Source organism: Helicoverpa zea, chromosome 6 (assembly GCF_022581195.2).
Source record: "Helicoverpa zea isolate HzStark_Cry1AcR chromosome 6, ilHelZeax1.1, whole genome shotgun sequence".
Classification (NCBI taxonomy): Eukaryota; Metazoa; Arthropoda; class Insecta; order Lepidoptera; family Noctuidae; genus Helicoverpa; species Helicoverpa zea.
Window position 1 is genome coordinate 8,232,004 of NC_061457.1, and position 19,368 is coordinate 8,251,371.

At 39.2% G+C, this 19,368-nt stretch overlaps 2 protein-coding genes across 5 annotated transcripts in view; one reads left to right on the forward strand and one right to left on the reverse strand.

Annotated features, from left to right (window-relative positions):
- LOC124631073 (kinase D-interacting substrate of 220 kDa B) overlaps positions 1–1,607 on the forward strand; it is a 63,117-nt gene extending 61,510 nt beyond the window's left edge. For all 4 annotated transcript variants that reach the window (XM_047165227.1, XM_047165230.1, XM_047165228.1 and 1 more), the window contains one exon: positions 194–1,607. In XM_047165227.1, the coding sequence (XP_047021183.1) occupies positions 194–1,110 (917 nt within the window). In that variant the 3' untranslated portion in view covers positions 1,111–1,607. The remainder of the gene's footprint in view (positions 1–193) is intronic.
- Positions 1,596–10,180, reverse strand: LOC124631075 (late secretory pathway protein AVL9 homolog). The gene is made up of 8 exons (XM_047165234.1): positions 9,979–10,180; positions 9,528–9,725; positions 9,110–9,326; positions 8,668–8,857; positions 3,659–4,389; positions 3,384–3,567; positions 2,411–3,250; positions 1,596–2,181 (listed from the first exon to the last, which is right to left on the reverse strand). The coding sequence occupies exons 1-7, from the start codon at positions 10,045–10,047 to the stop codon at positions 2,911–2,913; spliced, it is 1,929 nt and encodes a 642-aa protein (XP_047021190.1). The 5' UTR covers positions 10,048–10,180; the 3' UTR covers positions 1,596–2,181; positions 2,411–2,910.
- Positions 10,181–19,368: the final 9,188 nt, after the last annotated feature.

Sequence of the window (19,368 nt, forward strand, 5' to 3'; positions counted from 1 at the left end):
CACTTTCTAGGCACCACAGCGAGCGACTCGCGTCGGACCGCAGCGGGTCCGCGTCATGTGCAGGTATTCAATCTAGCATAAAACGTCGGTATTCCCGTCCTCTACCTGCGTCCCTAACGCCCTTCTCCTGCACCTAGCTGTGTTTTATAATTGTTGTTTGCTCCGGCTTAATACATGAAGGTTTTTCTTCCAGACGAGGAGAGCACTCTACAGCTGCGGCTGCCGGCGTCGCAGTGCGGCACGCCGGCCGGCAGCCCGCGGGCGCTGCGCCGCGACCCCTCCATCCTCAAGGGCGGCAGCTTCCGGCGCCGCCCGCCCGGCGACCCGCCCGCCGTCACCTTCAACGTCGAGAACGAGGACAACTCCGACGACGACGGACAGATCACGTTCAGCGCGCGGCCGCGCCACAGCACGCGCGTGCAGGACGTGCCGCGCCGCGCCGCCGCCCCGCCCCGCTCGCGCCCCTCCTCGCTGCTGGTGGCCGACGACGCGCCCGCCGCGCCGCCGCCGCGCTCGCTCTCCGTGGAGGACTCCACGCGCACCGGCTCGCCCATCCTCGACCTCAAGCTGCGCGGCCTGCGCCGCACCGCCGAGATGCTGCGCAAAGTCAGCTCCGCCGAGCGCCTCACCCGCCTCCGCGACAAGATCATGTCTCGCGGCGGCGGCTCGCGCGACCGCAGCCCGCCGCGTGACGAGGTCAGCGACGACGAGTCCGCACCGCTCGTGTCGCCCCCGGGCGGCCCGGCCCCCGTGGCCGTGCCGGCTGTCGCTTCGCCCGGACCCCCGTCTGAGGCGTCCACGTTGGCGGGCGCGGCAGGGAGTGGCAGCGCAGAGCTGTCTCCGCGCTCCGACTTGACGGAGCTAGAGTCGCCGCGGGACGTGGGCGCCGCGTTCGACCTGCTGCCGGGCGACAAGGGGGCGGGCAGCGAGGCGCGGGGCGGGCGGCTGCGGCGCGCGGACAGCAGCAGCTCGCTGGGCAACATGGTGGAGCCCTACAACCTGCGGCTGCTGGCGCACGGCACGGTGGACAGCGCGCGGGCGCTGTGGCGGCAGGACGCGCTGGACGCGGGCCCGCCCTGGCCCTGGGACGAGCCCGACTCGGCCGTGTGACGCGACGTGCCCGTGCCCGGAGCTCAGTCGTCCTCTCGCGCCCGCCTCGCGCGCCGGCTCCGCGTTCGAGACGATCAGGGTGTGATAATGTTTAGTCGCAAATCGCCGAGTCTTTATTTCAATTTGAAAGCTGTATTTTATCAATCTCGGCTTAATTTAATCGTAGCTAGAAATAAATTGGCAAGACGATGGGTAAGAAATTGAGAAAAAATAATTATTTCCCGAATGTTATTATTATTTATGATGGCTGTAGCAGAAATAGAAAAACCTAGTACTTACCCTATACCTTAGCAAAATGAAGACAATTTTCACTTTGACAGAATAAAATTGCATTTATATAATTATTGACCCAGTATTGTGATAATATTATTACCTTAAGTGTATTTGTATTATTTGTTCCTAATGTACGATTTGTAGTTATTTTTCATACGTCATCACAGTGATTTCTGTTATCCACGTCTGCAGAATGTTAAATAAAACAAAGATTCGCTATTGAAGTTATTTACCTTTTACATCTATTTTCACTTTTACAGAACAAAAAACACTTGAGTATGTCACATTTATAATACTTTATTTGTTTACAATATCTGATATTGTGGCAAGTTATCACTTCATAAATTTACAATCGTATGTAATTGTTGCTCCCTTATATTTGCATAATTTATCAAGTTACAAAGTTTGATTACAACACAGAGAGCATAATTTCTCATATTGTAAACGTGCCAAAACGAATTGAATACAACATGATTAATTCGAATATCAATTAATAAATAATGTAGTAACTACGTTAACGAATTATGTGTTTAAGAGATCACAAACTAGGTATATATTCCAGCATAGCTAGTATCTACAGTTGCCAAGATTAATATATACAATAATATACATAATTAAACTTACAAACAAACGGAAGCGCAAAAAAAGATGCTAACTGAATATTAAAATCTCGGAAATAGCCTCGATAAATATGTATATGCACATCAATAAAATTATATCATAAGTTAAATCACTGGACTGTGTATGTTCATAGATGAACTTCCGGAAGTCGAATAACGAATTTTAAGAAACAATACTATAGTTCGGCCATTCAGAGAATGCGTTCCTGACACGTCGCGATTGAACTGACGACGTAACTTTGCAATGGCGTTGCAGTTACGATAAAAATATTTTTGCTGGTTGTTTACCGTTTTAACAATTGAGGAGCATTAAAACAACATTATTATATCAATAATCAATGAATGTTATTACGTCGTCAGTTCAATCGCGACGTGTCAGGAACGCATTCTCTGAATGGCCGAACTATAACACCTAAAAGCTAATATAAAATAAGTAGGAATGTTCGAGATTAAATAAATTAGAGCACCAATAAATTAAAACATTACAACAGGCCAGACATACTTGATTAAATATTTACAATTTGCGTAGTTTTATCAAAAGATATAATAGAAGTTGTGGGTAGCGACTTTCGTTGTAGGCTATTTTTATTTTTTTAAAGCAAGTCTACTGTGAATACACAATTACATTATATCTGAAGTAGGTATGTACCTATGCGACGAAGTTAAATGTCTTCATCCAAAATATATCAGTGATATCCTGGATACAAACAGATATAATATTAATATTTACCTCAAATCAAAGGTAAATTATTATCCTAAATAGTTTTGTTATAAAGAAAAGCAGTTATTTACAATAATTACTATTTTGATTACTATCATCCCTTGACTAAATCGTTAAAAAATCTATGGAACCAACTAGAAAGATTCAATAACATTACATAACAAGATACTCGATCACTGGCGCCGACTAAATGACCTGTATTTTATTGAGATTTATGGTATTGTCGTCGATGGACTTATCGGGCGGCTCCGGAGTGTCGGGTCGCAGCTGCGTCCGGTTGTCGCCGTCGAGCTGTTCCGCCGCGTCCTCTGCGTCGGAGCCGCGCGCGTCGTCGGGCAGGTCGGGAGCGTCGGGCGCGTCGGTGGCGCCGGGCGCGGGCGCCGTGAGCGCGCTCCACCAGCCCGACAGCGCGCCGCGCGCCTGCGACAGCGCGCCGCCCACCGCCCGCGACGTGGTGGCCACCGCCCGCCCCGTGCTCGCCACCGCCGCCGTCACCTTCCTGCCGCCCTCCGTCGTAGACATGGTGCTGCAAACACATACAAAACACCTTACAGCATATTTCAACACATCAATTTTCCAGATAATTTAATCAAGGACTAACTAAATGTATTATTGGACTCAAAGGAAATCAAAATTAGAAGATATCTACTGTAACTTACTGCGCAAATTTTAATTTCATATCAGCAACGGACAGCTGTCCAGAAAATGGGTGCATAGGTATGAGGTTAATAAAAGATTCAATTTCTCCATTATTTGTAGACTGCGACCACTGTTGGTATGCAGGAGTCGACTTAAAAGCTGTCATAAATTGAGAATTGTAGGAATCAATCTCCCGACTGCCTTCTGTAAAGAAATGGATATTGTTTTATTGTTAATTTCAAGTTAACTGGGCATGTATTAAGTCAATCTCTATGAATTTGTATGCCATAGATACCTGGTAACAAAGATGTCCTTAACAAATAAATTAAGTAACTTGCGAATTGTTCTCTTATCCACGCATCTCCTTGTGTAGGACCATGACGTACAACATGATCAGCAAAACGTAGATCTTCTGTGCCAAGGGCTAACTGCCTTCGAAGCATCATGTCAGATGTCTCAATCCTCATTTCATTTAATTCTACCAAAACATCAAACAGTTGCCTTTTCTGTTTGAAGAGCACATTTGATGCACCAACAACAAAACCTTGAACAGCAGGGTCTGACAAAAGATCTAAATACTGCAAAGAAAGATAAGGTAAACAGAGATAACCTTCCTCAAATAATGGTAAAGGAAATCCACATTCAGTTTGATCAATCTGCCCTGTTAGATTGTGCAATCCATCAACACTCATGTCTCTAGCCATGGTTGGGCTCTGTTGTGCTTCTGTTACACTTTTCTGAGGTTTATATTTCTCTCCAATGCTGTGGCACTTCTCTCTAGTCCCTGACACCTCCGATCTGTCAACTACATCACCAAGTAACGTCTCATCGAAACTTTGTCGACTGACTCTGTCTTTTTCTTCCAGAAGGTTCCCAGTCTCTTTAGGGGAGAGCTCTTCAATATGGTGAGAACCATTATGTAAATTGCCCAATGGCTCTTGTGCTATTTCAGCATTACAATCAGGCTCTAACTGTAGTTTGCTATCAATTACTGCTGCTGGGATTGGTGATAGTGGCCTGGAAAGCCTAAAGTAGTAAAAGAACATGTTAACAACAATAAAATTGAAATTGAATTTTAATAAATCTTGATTGTTTAACACAGTGGTTCTTAACCGGTGGTCCGCGGACCACTGGTGGTCCCTGGAGGCATTCCAAGTGGTCCGCGAAGCTTTGCTTCGCGACTTTGCTATCCATCTTACTTGTCCAACAGAAAAAAATGTATGTTTGGGCTACATTTTACGTAATTTTGGTTTTGAGTCTTAAACGATAATTAAAATTTCCCGCTCGCTTCGCTCGCGTATTCAGAAACAACATCCCATTATCCTCGGTTTTTTCTCGTAGGTAAGTACGTCCAAGTCCGAAAAAGATTGCTCAAACTCGGAAAGTTGGAGCACCGAAGAAACAAAGACACATACAGCTGACTGTCGATCCAGTCAAGTCTTTTAATTTGTGTTTAATTCCGCTTTAAATTTGAGAAATTCTCGAACAAACACTACTTTTATGTCCCAAAACTCAAAAATTTTCGCGCTCGCTTCGCTCGCGATGTCTTTATTTACTTTATACTCTTGAATTTTTTATCACATACAGCTACTTTTAATGACCCATTTCTCAAAAAAATTCACGCTCCCTTTGCTCGCGGCTTCTTCACTTCACAGTTGCCTTTTATTATATATGTTTAGGACTTTTAGTGAGCCAAAACTCAAAAATTTTCGGGTTTGCTTCATATTACAGTTGATTTTATTTTTCCAAATTTTTAAGTCTACCCCAGCAAAAAGGTAACGTCGTTGTTAAGTCCTTTTATTAAAGAGAAAGTATCTTCTAGTTTCCATATGAACTTCCTTATTTACGCTACTACTTTAACCCAACAAAAAGTTGCGCCAACACCAACAAAAAGTTATGTACGTTAGAGCTACATTTTAATTAATTTTTGTTTTGAGTTCTAACATATAACAAAAATTTTCACGCTCGCTTCGCTCGCGCAATCAGAAGCTATGTTCCCGTGTTTTTACATTCACCAACTAGCAATAACTTACGTACAATTGGGCTACATTTTACGTCACTATGCTTTGACTTGTTAACTATTAAAAAAAATTCGGGCTCGGCTTCGCTCGCGCAATCTCGTAACTACATATGTCTCTATTTTTCGTATGGGTTTGAATTGCAGTTGGAGGGCGCCATAGAAATCTCGCCCAGGGCGCTGGTAGAGTAAAACCGGAACTGAATACATCATCTGTAAAAATTTCACTCTCTAACTATCACGGTTCATGAGATACGTTCAGGTGACAGACGGAAGGACGCACGGACGGACAGAGGAGTGAAAACAATAGGGTCCCGTTTTACCCTTTGGGTACGGAACCCTAAAAAATGGGGGCGCTACAAAAATATTTATTCTCAAAGTGGGCATTAGACAAAATAAGTTTGGGAACCACTGTTCTAACCTAATGATCCGATTTTGATGCGGTTTTCAATGACGGGTTTGTATTCGATGAGTTCATGTCCTTGGATAGGTGTGATGGCTATAACTTACTGGGGGGCGCCACAATATTAGTGCAAAACAATGTTGCAATATAATCAAAACGTCCGATTACAATTCTGTTTTCATCAGCGATGTGTGAGTGCTTAATACATGTTCCCAAATAATAAAAATTACATCTGTAAGTCACTAGAGGGCGCTACAATATTAGTGCAAAATAATATTGCAATAATGTTATAACTATAGGGCATGCAATTTCGGTAAAACAAAAATTACCGGTAAAAATTCGGTAATAAAAATATTTTTACCGGTAAACCGGTAAAACGGTAATTTTTGTACGGACGGTAACGGTAAAAATGTGTTATTATAACAATAAGATTGGGTAGTCTTAAAGCAAAAACTAAATAAATATGCAAAGTATAAGGTGGTAAACGTTTTTTGTGACGTGGGCCGTAACAAAAAAAAACATGTCAGTACCATCCGTACGCGATGTCGCCTACAAAATGCAAGAGAAACGGCTGCGATGGTACAGACATGTAAAATGGAGTGACACCTGAGGACATCGGCAGTGTGTATGTAATACTCAATCTCAATATACCCGGTCAAAGGCGCAAAGGCAGGCCGAAACCGTGGTGGTTGAGTGTCGTAATGAATGTCATGAAAATCTGCGAACTCGAAGAGGAAACTGTCTATTCAGGAGGATAGAGTGAAGTGGAAGAAAGAAGATACGGAAAGCGGACCCCGTCACAAGACGGGATAAACGCTAAGAATTACCGTAAAAAAATATATTTTTCATTGAAGTGAAAGCCCTTTTTTATGGTAAATCATCAAATGACAGACTCTTTCTGTCTAAAACCCATAGTTTTTTAGTAGACGTTTTATGGACCAGGGTCGCGGTTACTCTTTCGAACAATCCCGCGGCCCCGGCAGACCTTGGCCCTGCTGGGCCCCACTAGGTTTGCTGACATCTCCCTGAGGAGCCCGTGGAACAACGCGCGCCGCTGACACGGGTCTGTTGTCTATGCAGACGGTGGAACGATGAGCCACCCGAACTCACCGCCCACAGACCGACGCCTACGGTGGCCGGGAGTCGTCTCTCGACCCTTGGCGCCCGTGGTGTCTTCCTGGTCCACTACAGCGGCTGGGATGAGAGGTGCTACTCGCAGTCGCTCCGCCGTCTCCTTCTCGAGCATGACTGCTTCGCAGAAGGAGGCGACGGCTTCCCATTCCCTCTAGCTCCGGACCATGGCTTGAACCAGGGAAGGACGCGAAAGGTCGCCGCTGCCTATTGCCTCGACGACAACACCCCCCGTGTTGCCCTTTCACCCAGGCAGTGCACACCTGGACTGTGTGCTCCGCCGTGTCCTCAGAGCTGTCCTGCATGGTGGTGAAGTAAAAGCCCTTGCTCAGTAAGGTCATAGAGTAGGTAAAATAAGCATTAGCTACATTTGTACCTAGTATGAGCTGACAGCTATCAGGAAAAACAGAATAACCGGATGAATACAATTTGTTTAGATTTTATAAATTAAGATGAGAAAGAAGAGTTGTATCTAACCTAGAGATAGTTAACGACACACAAGTTTACTTTCCTAAAAAACAGCAACTTTAACACTCTTACAATACGTAATGTATGCAACATTATATTCAGGCTACATATAACAAAGATTTGACGTTAAATGAACAATTGCTATATTTTATTAAAAAAAAAACGTAAAAACCGGTAAATTACCGGTTTCATATTATTTTTTACCGGTAATTTTAAACTCGCAAAAATGGGCGATTTACCGGTAAAAACGAAACCGGTTAACCGGTATTGCATGCCCTAATTATAACGAATTGTCCGATTTCAATGCGGTTTTCAGCGATGGGTTCGTAGTTGATTGGTGCATGGTTTAAGATAGTCTTACGATATTAACTCACTAGGGGGCGCTGCTGTATTAGTGTGAAACGATTATATTGCAATATTATTAAAACTAAAACGTATCTTTGCGAGATCTTACCTATATATTATATGGACTATAATTCGTATATATGCTCTTTAAAAAGTCTGAAATAAAATTAAGCAAAATTAAAAATTTTGAAAAAACCCACGACGGTAAAAATCTTATTGAAAAATAATAAAATAACTCAAAACCCCCAATTTATACCAACACAATACATAACCGAGGAATAACCGTCGGGGGCTGCCTTTTCTATATGAAATTTCAACAATTAATCATACTCATGAGTGTATTTTATGTCATCGTTAAACATCTCCAATTCTTCAATAATTGTATTCATGACACCAGAAATCCTTTAGCTGGTTGGCAGCCCCCGACGGATATTCCTCGGTTATGTATTATGGTGGTAAAAGTCGGGGGTTTTGAGTTATTTTATTATTTTTCAATAAGATTTTTTATTTTTGTAAACACCAAACATTGCGTTTGTAAATGAAAGATTTAGTCTTTACCCAGTGAACCCCCCCCTTGTCAAAACTATATAAATAAGTCCGTGGGTTTTCAACACTTCTGATTGTTAAAAACAAGCATAGAAATCTGATGGATGCCACTGAAGACATACGTTTAGCTTTGAGTAGTACTGAACCAGAAGTTAATAAAGAGAATGCAGTCACAAAATCTCATTAAATTAAAATCTCTTTTTTGCTAAATAATGTAGAAAAGAGTGCTAATTATAAAGTATGCTTGTATTCTTTATCAAAGTACTCTCAATTTAGGTAAACCAATAGGGTGGTCCCCGACAAGACTAACTTTTGGTAAAATGGTCCCTCATGACTAAAAGGTTAAGAACCACTGGTTAACACATTCAAATTTCTGAGCGATGTAATCACTTACACAACATTGGCAGCACGCACAAGTCCGTTTTCTAAACAGTATGGTAGTAATGACACCAGTGTCAATAGAGCTGTTGACAGTGGCCCAGCTGGTGAACCATAGATAAGAACTTTCCGCCTTAACAACAACAGTTTGAACAGCAACAAAGCTTTATGCCTCCAGTTTTCCACTAATCTCTGCACTGATAAACCTACAAACAAATAAATAATATTATTTATATAAAATTTACCATATACAATAAAAACAAAGACAAGTACCTAATTGTCTTTGCCAGGTATGTATTTCTCATTTTATATGACTCCAAGATAAGATCAATAATCAATAATTATCTAAGTTAAACTAAAGTAGCACAAGAAAACTAAAGTGGTACCAGATGAGTCATAATTGTTATTAGTCATGAAGGACATAGCATCAAAACAATGTAGATATACATTTTTTATACCTTCAACAATTTGATCCATCTGAACAGGGCAACTATTTAAATGAATGTATGCATCTTCTAGCAGTTTCGTTTGTGAGAAATCTCCTTGTAGAAACCAGGCTCGTACCACCAGCTCCAACTTGACAGCCAGCCGACCAAACAGAGGAGCTCTGCACACCACACATACACTCTTCTGCACCGAGCTGCGAGTCATGTCATCAGTCTTTTGCACTACTTGCTGTTCAAACAATATATTGTCCAATTATTTATTAGCTAGATTTATTAATAAGTACAATAAATGATTTAACCTTCTGAAGTTTTATGTTTTTAAGAAAAAGCATACATTTTATTTTATTATAATTTGAAGTGTTTAGCTAACTTTGTTTTCGGCAACTTAACTATTCCCAAGTTGATACCTAACAAAACATAAAAAAATTACCTCTACAGGAATTTGTCTGAAACATGATACTCCATAGACGGTGTGCGCTGGTTCTGTCAGTCCAGGCAAATTGAAGAATATTGTATCAGATAAGTAGTTATGAGAGCCATCTGGTAGTGCCAGCGCTGGCAAATGTCGCCAAGCGGGAGGCAGCTCTGATGGGTGACCAGGCACTAGTTCCGGATAACAATGTTCCACCTAAAAGATACCAGCAATAACAGTTAAATTCTATCTTGAACTGCAGTTGTACATATTTATTTATTCAAGTACGCAATCTGCCACTCTTAATCAAGCATATTTAATTCGATAAACGAATCATATAGCTACCAATGAGTACCCATGCGGCAAGATTTAATTTCGTTTTAAGCAACTAGCATTACAAAAATCTTCTGTATCATCTCGCCAATGGAAAACATGTTATCGATTAATGAAAGTAATGACGCCTACTTACTTGGCAACCTTTCTTGTGATGGAATCCTACCACAATGATGTTGAGCACTGGTTCATTTATGACCGACATGATTATTTTTCTTTTACATTTCAGTTAGATAAAACATTAACTTAATTTTGCTTAATTCCTAGCGATAACTTGCATTTTACATTACGTAGGTATTTGCTCTGCACCCCATAGATTTGACATCCGTACGTGACATTTAGGTTTTGACGTTTTTTTATTGTGATTTGCAATTTTGAAACAGATAAAGTAAAGCACCGATAATCGTGTCTATGCTCCATTTCCATCGTCATAGAAAAATATTGATTCGATTTAGGTGTTAATAATTCAATGTAATAATTACTTATATGTGAAGAATGTGTGAGTGGATAACAATGGGAGGTTTTCTTTTTGAGAATTAAAAAAATAATTCCCAAGAAAGTGCCAGATGGCGTTGTATTGTATTGTACCTACGACGTTAGTGCCAAGTTAAAAAAAAAGCATTGCACCGAAAGCCCTTTGCTTTGAGCCGAGACCCAAGAAACTTTCTGGAAAAATTGTTTTCGAAATCTCCCATTATGCACAATATTATTGTATGTCTAGGGGCCTCCGAAACAATAAATACCTCACCTTAAATGTGCGCCAAGTCTACCATCAAGTGAAACCCCAGAACAATAGTAAAATCTTCCGTTACATGAGACTTATCCAGTGCACTTCATTGATAGTCTGTAGGGCCTTTAGAATATAATAGAATAAAATTTTATTTTTAAAGTAGTACTTCATAGTGAACTAGTTGCTTACGACTAGATTTACAGACATAACCACTCAGTTTTATTTTCGGATCGAATTAATGATTTCGGAATGGGAAAAGTGAATAACTTTGAACGTTATGATTTTTTTTTCTTTCGGCTGTATGAGACCTCCCCGTATCCTTTATTTGCATCAGCTAGAGATGCGACATAGATATCGATAAACTTCACCAAATTAAACAGGTGTAAAAAAAAAACAACATTATGGTCATGGGTTATGGTTGCGAATTTGAAGAAAAAATATACATATTTTAGCCATAACTGCAAAGTTTATTTTTAACCACGAATTACTATTTTATTGTAAAGAATTCAGTTTGTGAATCAGTGTTTTTAAACTTTTGACTGTGTATAAACTGTTACGTTTGTAATATTTAGATTATTTGTGTTTAAATTAGTCGCCATTTTCATACTCGGTGCTGTGAAACTTTTTGATTTGTTTGTTAAAACTTTAATGTCGCATGATAGTGAACACAATAAATTTATAGCGCTTGGATTTTGAAGTGAACTTTTTTACAGTTAATATAACATGGTTGGACATTACTTCGCATCCAAGGTTAGAATCTTCATCTATTCGTTTGTGTTAAGATTTACCTTTACCTACTCATCGTAGGCAGATATATTGTGTGATGATATTAATCTACATGCTGTATTACGTTTCTTGGATGTTTTACTTTGCTGGCATGACAGACTGCATTGGTGCACAATACAAATATCTGTGAATAAATGGTAATCAACCATTATTTTTCTTTCGATGTGTTGTCAGGAGACATTGTGGAACTGTGTAAGAATATTAATCAAAGAATTGGTTTAAAAATAATTTTCCTGTTCTACGTACAAGTATTAACAAGAAAACCTTATTACAAAAATAATGACTTTGAAATGGAAAACACTGTCATTCTTTTATAGATGGGTCATTTTAGGCAACTGTCATGAGCCATACTCTAAACTTACTTTCATTTATTGTTTTTTTACAAGAAATATTAGATGTAAACATTCATACTCCACATAATATAAATTATCTTTGGATATGTTGGGTATTCCTATTGCCAGTAGCAAATATTTTTATCTATTTAACGGTTAATAAGAAATCTAGAACACATCAACAACAATAATCCTTAAAAATTTAATTGTTCATAAATAATATTAATGGCTTTACAAATGCATTAGCAGAATGGTAAAATATGACTGAGCTGTATTTACTTAATTTTATTATATTTGATTCTTAACTCCTTTCCAGTACACTCACCTAGGATAATCATTTTTGATAAGAATTTTTACTCAAAAACTCAGTTTAAAAACAAAATGCAGCTAAAAATCAATGTAAATACAAATGGTAACAATTACTTAATGAATTGAATAATTACACTAACGAGTGGCTTATTTCTTTGATGTGTATTTGTGTTAAAAATCCTGTAAAGATTGTTTACATTTAGTTATGTGGCTACTCAAATGATGTATAAAAATGAACTTCTTAAGGTCAGCTGCTAGAATTCAAAACATACCTTGTGGCACTGCTCATGTCTTTAGAACTCTTTTCACCCTGGCCATCCCGGCAGGCAGACAGACATGACTACACAAACTACACTAGATTTATCTACTACCATTCTGTGCTTCTACCATTGTAGTTTCAATAGTTTTTGGAACTATTATTTAAATATTTCTTTTTCTAATAGCTTTGTTCATCAACTGGCTAAGAGGATTGGACTAGGTTGGCTAACTTGCTTAGAGGTTCGGACTAGGTTGGTGTTATGTAGTATGTTTGATTAAATTAGGTAACTCAACATTTTGACTGCCTGTAATTTACACTCACTTGTAAATTAATCTGGGGCAGTACTTCAAAAGTCTGCAAAATTGAGGTCCAAAAACATATTGCAAATAGAAATGTGTTAATTCTTATCTTTGCAGGAATAAACTCGAATTGATGGTGCAGTTAAAATATTTATTTATTTATTTATTGCAAAAATGTATACAGTTACAGAAATGCATCCTTATCCTAGGTATACATTACCCTGTTAGGGCGCAGCAAATTAACTTAAAACTATCTCAACACAAAATAAGACACCTTATTTACTTGATTGCTTTAATATTACTGGTAGAAATAATATTATTTTAAAAATCACCTCTTCTCTGCCAAGGTCTTAGTGAGTCATAACTGACTGCAAAGTCCTATGTAATATGTTGTGGGTGTATCAATTGTCAAATTTCCCTTCTGCCACATCCACTTTTAGGAATCCCTTAAGATATTTTTTTTGTCAGACAGTTAAGAATACACCACCTTTTTTCACGCTTATCGCGTCTCTTATCGATTACGTAATGTGCAAAAACAAGTTAGGCAGATACGTCAGTTTTAAACTTCCAAAACCATAAAAACGGACGATCGGCGTAGTATGAAAACAAAAGTCGCGCGACCACAAGCATGGTACGTAGTAAAAAAATAAATTACCATGCCATTTTAATAAGTTCAATAAAATATGTAGTACCTAACTGTTTAAAGCCTGTTACAGAATATCTAATAAATCGCACTCGCAGCTACTTCACGCAACAGAAGGACAAAATTAAATCACATTATTTTTATGCTCCCCATTATTATTTCAATCTTTCCATGGCGCGAGCGCATTGCTCAAACTCGTATTCGCCTTTGTCTCTGGATTTTGCAGTCTTCTGTGTGATGACCTTCAAAACATTACCAATGAGTTCTTAGTGCTTTGTTAGTGAGGTGTGCACACACGCGGCCCGGTCCGTCGTACTCCATACCTGCGCTATTCCGTTATTCCCCGTGGGCAGCATTATATTGGCTGCTCTTCATGATCCTTTTATACGCCTTAACTTACGGATTAGTTAGACAGAGAGGTTCGATCTGGTATTTTATATATATGTACCTATATTCGTAAACGGTAGATAGGTGATTTGCCTTCTTGTAATAAAATGGAGTGCTATGAACAAAACAGTGCTCATCCAGTCGCATTGAAGCTGTTGAAAAATATTTGTTAATAGGTACTGAGCGGACTGACATTAGAGGAGTATAAAAATAAATAATACATAATATGGAATTTTACAACACCGGTAGTTTAAGACGTAGGTACAACACAAAGCGTTTGTGACGCATCTTTTTATACGTTGATGAAGCGAGCAATATTCAGATTCTTCCTATTGACACCTCATAGCCCACACGCACTCTGATAAAAAGCAATCTATGCCCATTTGAAGTACGTAGGTACTACCTATATTACTGCAATTTCGTCTGTTCGTGAAGAAGTAACAAACTGTCGTGAAAATTGTCGATAGAAAAACCTAATGATAATTTAAATAGTATACAGGTGATTTTTTTCTACAATTTAGTACCTTAATTAATCATTTCTTGAAATACTTACCTATCTCCTACTTAAAAAATAGAGCATAAGAACCTATTTTTGAGAATACGCGTGGTGTTAAACAAGAGTATTTTTTAATTTTACAGGATTCGAAGGAGTGCTCGTTAGATCCGCAGGCATGACGGAAAAGGTTTTACACCCAAGTGAGTTCCAAATTATTAATAATATTCATGAAATTAAATATTTTGCATATTTCGAGTAGTTAATCCGTACTGAAATTAATACTTAGTGTAATAAAAAAAATTACACTGGCAACAGATTTTTTACGATTTAAATTTTTTTTAAAGATTGTTGTTAAATGTTGAATACAAGGGGTCACGTGACAGTGACGTCACAGACGAGTAGTCACCAGATCAATAAGGACTCGAGGTCATTCCAGTCTGGCACGACAAATACGCCATCTCGCCTTTTACAGATACGATTTGCGGCAGATTCAATTCAATAGGTGCATACCTACCTACCTGTGAATTTACTTGTAATGTGTTACCTTTGCCGGTGTGCCGGCCATACATATACATATTTTGCCAAAGGTACAGAAGGTACTAACCCCCAATATTTTTGGATCATTGCCCACACCTTGGCGTAGAAGTGCTACACAAACACATTTATTTGTGTCTCCAATTGATTTCATTCTCTGAGCAACGCAATTGCAAGGTATCCATTGTTAACACTCTACTCTGTTACACCTATGTACATAATATATAACAGATCAGTGCCACGCCCAGTCCTGCAAATATTCAGCTAATCTCAAGTACCTCATCTGTGCTCCGAACTAGCCAGCTAAGAAAGCCTAACGCGATGCCAAATGCGATCGTAAGGTGTCATTCACCTCTTGTAACTAAGGGACTATGTACCTACCGATATAACTTCTTATAGCGCAGGTACCTACATACGTACTTCATTAAAGTAAGCAAAGGCTATCTTAGAAGTCCACAGATAATAATACCCCTGATGCAAAATAAAATTTATGAAATTACAATTTATAAAATAATAAATGCATCAATGCACGTGTGCAAATAAACAAGAGCGTTTTTCTACACTTATGAAAGGTCATATCGTTTCAAGGTTGAAGACTACAAAGCGATCGGAATCAATAAGTATCAAGTAAAGTAGCGTGTCTCTGGTGAGATCTGTCCGTGTATAGCAGGCAGTTACGTGGTAAGAGGGGAGGTGAGGCGGGGTGTGCGGCCCGAGGTGCATGTGCCTTGCATCGGTTGACGCATCGCGGTTGAATCCCCACATAGGACGCGAGGAAGTATGTAAAAAGGTGTACATAAGACGTGGATCGATGCCGCAGCCGACACCCACCTCCTACTGCACATACTGATGATAAAACTAATGACGTAGGTACTTTGAAAATAGAAATTCATTTGAGGTTGGTAAATGCCTTGTGAGCACAACATAAGTTTAAAGGAATCGGCATTATAAAACTAATAGATTTGAGTAGAGATAAGTAGGTTTTTAATCACCAACAAACAAATCAACACAAACTGTAATAAAAGTAACTTGAAAAATCTTTACAATACCTAGTCTTGCCCACAGCACATGCGCATTTTGTTGACCTTGACGATTTGTGATGAAACGAACAAAGTCGGCAGACAGATGCCAAGTCTAAAATTTATAACTGAATTAATTATTTCCATAGTCTTCCTAAGCTATTATCGAAATTATCTAGTATTTTAAAATATTTTTCGAAGACAGTGCCTTAGATGTTTAAAAAGCTCTCAAATAATGTACAAAGGCACCTATCAAATTAACCGTAAAAGAAAAAACCATAAGAGCAAAGCTGGGCGTAATAGAAATGGCGCTCAAATGACAAATCTATACATATAATAAAATTATAGGAAAGTTAAAACTGTACATTGAATATTTTTTTTTAAGAATACTTGGGGGGTGATCCGTAATCGATTCTGAACCCAAATATGTAGTTTTTAGAATTTTTGTCTGTTTGTCTGTATGTTTGTCCCGGATAAACTCAAAAAGTACTGCATGGATTTAAATCAAATTTTGCATGACTATTACCTGGGGGCCGGTTTAACACATAGGCTATGTATTATCACGCTATCACCTAAGGGGGTTGAGCAATGAACGATTAAATAAACAAAATTGGAAATTCTATATTGCCCACACAGACGAAGTCGCGGGCAACAGCTAGTGGATTATAAAACTATGCTGTATGTAATGGTTGGGCGAAATTAGCGAAATGGCGTCTGCGTTGTTGCCACGTTTACCTTTGCGCGTTACGATTAATTCGCGCTATGAATGTGGCGCTGAGTTGCACCAGCCAAACCTATTCAATCCATTCTAATTTAAATCTCATGTTGTTAACTCGCTCACGCCAATACCCGTACGTAACGCATGAAAAGGACTGAATAGATTTATGCCGACTGCGACCAGCACTATAGAATTATGTTTTGAACGTCATTGCTTCACAGAGGTACCGACCTACTCGTTGTTTCGGAATACTACTACACCAGTGGTTTATTTTAAATCATTACAAAAAAACTATTTATAATCATGACCCGTTTTCGAGGGAGTGAAAGTTGAAACATTTTAGCAAATCTCAAAACTAATACTCTTAGTCACGTTTGGCAGATTTGTAGTTTTCTCTCTTTATCCGTAGGATCTCAATTTGCGTTATGTAAGTGACAGGAATCGCATTGAAGGTCTTCTCGGATTTCCTTCTTTAGCTGGCTAGAACATGACCATGATGATAAAGTGGTAACTCGTAATAGGGCCACTGAACTGGGCGCTGCTACGAGTGAAACCCGGTCCGCTTGAGGTCAACGAACTGTTCATTTTGCTGCATCCGTTGCAAATACTGCGCGGCGGCGCATCGATGCCGCCACCAATTCTGTCGACTGAATACACCACTTTTTCATTTAACTAAGTAAAAAGTGGTCTGGATTTCAAAGAAACTACAACTGAGGTTGGCTTGCCAATAGAAAGTTGTACGCGCGTTATAACCACTGCGTTCTCTTGTTATGAATGTTATGATTACTGTTGTTATTGCTAGCTGATATTATAATTTACTGTGCGAAAAACAGTGCTGTGTCGCATACTCATATTGTTAATGGGCATTTTGCTGGTAGGTATTATGTGCTTAACGTCATGTGAATACGATGGACGATGCTTATGTATGATGTTATTAATGTCAGTATATAAAATTATGTCATCATTTTACAATAAAATTATAGGTACCTAATCAAAATGATTTAATTAATTAATTAATATTTCTCCTCTTTAAAATAAGATTTAAAATTAATTTTGCGACACAGTAGTTATTATTATTACAATTGGGAGATTTCGAACTTTAACAATCGCGAGGTGCATAGGTCCGAAAACAAAATTCACGACATTTGGCCATGAACACAAAATATCGATCGCATGACCGATAGCTGTTGGCAATCAGCCCCTTGTTAAAGCCCGACCCCAACTCAACATTCACTGTATTTTTTTATATTAACGTAAAAATAACTACAGTACAGGGTTTCCTCGCGATTACTGCCTCTTCATAAAATAAACATTTAGTAATAAAATGCGATTGGTCTGATTTATCGATCTCTGCTCAATAAAACATTTTTGCAAGAGGACAGGTGCTTACATGTCACTTGAAGCTGAATGACCCTTAATTATTACTTTTTTTAATACCAGTGAACGTTTATACCTGTTTTTTTGGAGCAATCAAACTTAGAATTTTCTTTTGAAAGTATTGGTCGGGCTTCTGTCTGGAGTTGTAAGCCGGGCAAATGGCAACCGTGTTATTCGGGGCGGGTCGGGTTGCGCGGCGGCGGTAATGGGCTACGTACGCGTCGCCTTTCGCCCACGGGAACTGGTTTCACGCAGCGCTTGTCAACTTGTGGACTCTTTGATTCGATTCAATTTTATTTCATTACCACCTATTTCATATAATTTATTTTGTTCTGTTTAAAAATAAATATTTTATACGTAATCATGCTTTTTCAACGTCGTGATTCGTCTCCAATTTAGTGACGTTTCTAATATTAGAAGGAGGAAAAAAATATTTAGTGTCGACATAGGCGGAAGGGAGAAACTGGGTGTTTAGGGGGCGCCCGTTGTGGGAGGGATTTATATGTATAGTGCGCGATCACGTGTACATTTTGCAGCCTGTATTGATCCTGTCGTCTTTTTCTTGTTGTTAAACATGATTACATCGCGCAGCGAAACTTAGTAATCCTACTAATTTTCTAGCACTTTGTATTACCTACAGCAGATACACTGCAGTAAAATAGTATGTATTTTTTATGGACCAGTTTAGTTATCAAATGTACTAAGAATATAGATAGTTAGGCAAGATTAGGACAACTTCTGCTTCTAAATATTATTGGTACCGGAACTGTGAAGGCGTTGGTCATGGAAATCTAGACTCTTTAGTCGAGTTGTAGCAGATATTTAGTATGTGCTGACTCTATTTCGGTGTTTGAGGCGCACTCGGCGGCTAATCGGCGCGTCACGTGACGTGCGCCGGAAGGACGGGGGGTGCGGGTTGGCACCGCGGGCCGCGGGCAGGGGAGTCGGAATGCAGTCACCACCGCTCGATGCACACCCAGCATAGCTGCTCGATTGATCGTCAAGTCAAGCTCTTGCTCCACTTTACACACGCACTGGCCAAATGAATTTTACCCAGCCTAACGTAATTCGCCGCTTTTCTAACATAGGTACCCCGTATAAATTTGTACTTTTCTATGAGGATCCTACGTATTTAATGAGCGCTATAAATTAACTATGATAAACATGATACATAGATATAACAAGGTAATAAACCACAGTTACAGTTGAATGTGCTATCCTATCCCAATGACTATTGATTGACAATTAACTCTAGGTACACATTTATTTGTTTACCAAACTACTGCTGTTATGAAATACAATGAAGTATTTACTGTGATAAGGTCATCAGTCATGATGCTCATCACATTGGTGTGAAGTGAATATCTTGTATAAGAAAGTATTGTTAACATAATCTGGATTAATTTCGTCATGATAAAAAAAAACACACTTTCATGAATTGTAACGAATATGAGTGTAAGGCACAACACATAAATCATATTATGTGGGAAAATGTCTGTTGAAAACTGTAAAGCACACTATGGCGGTGACTTTCTTCCTTATATCTTATCATGGTTAAAAAAAACTGCTTGTTATAGTATTTCTGTATACTAGGTTTTATGAACATAATAATTATGACGCTGAGAGTTAATGTTTTG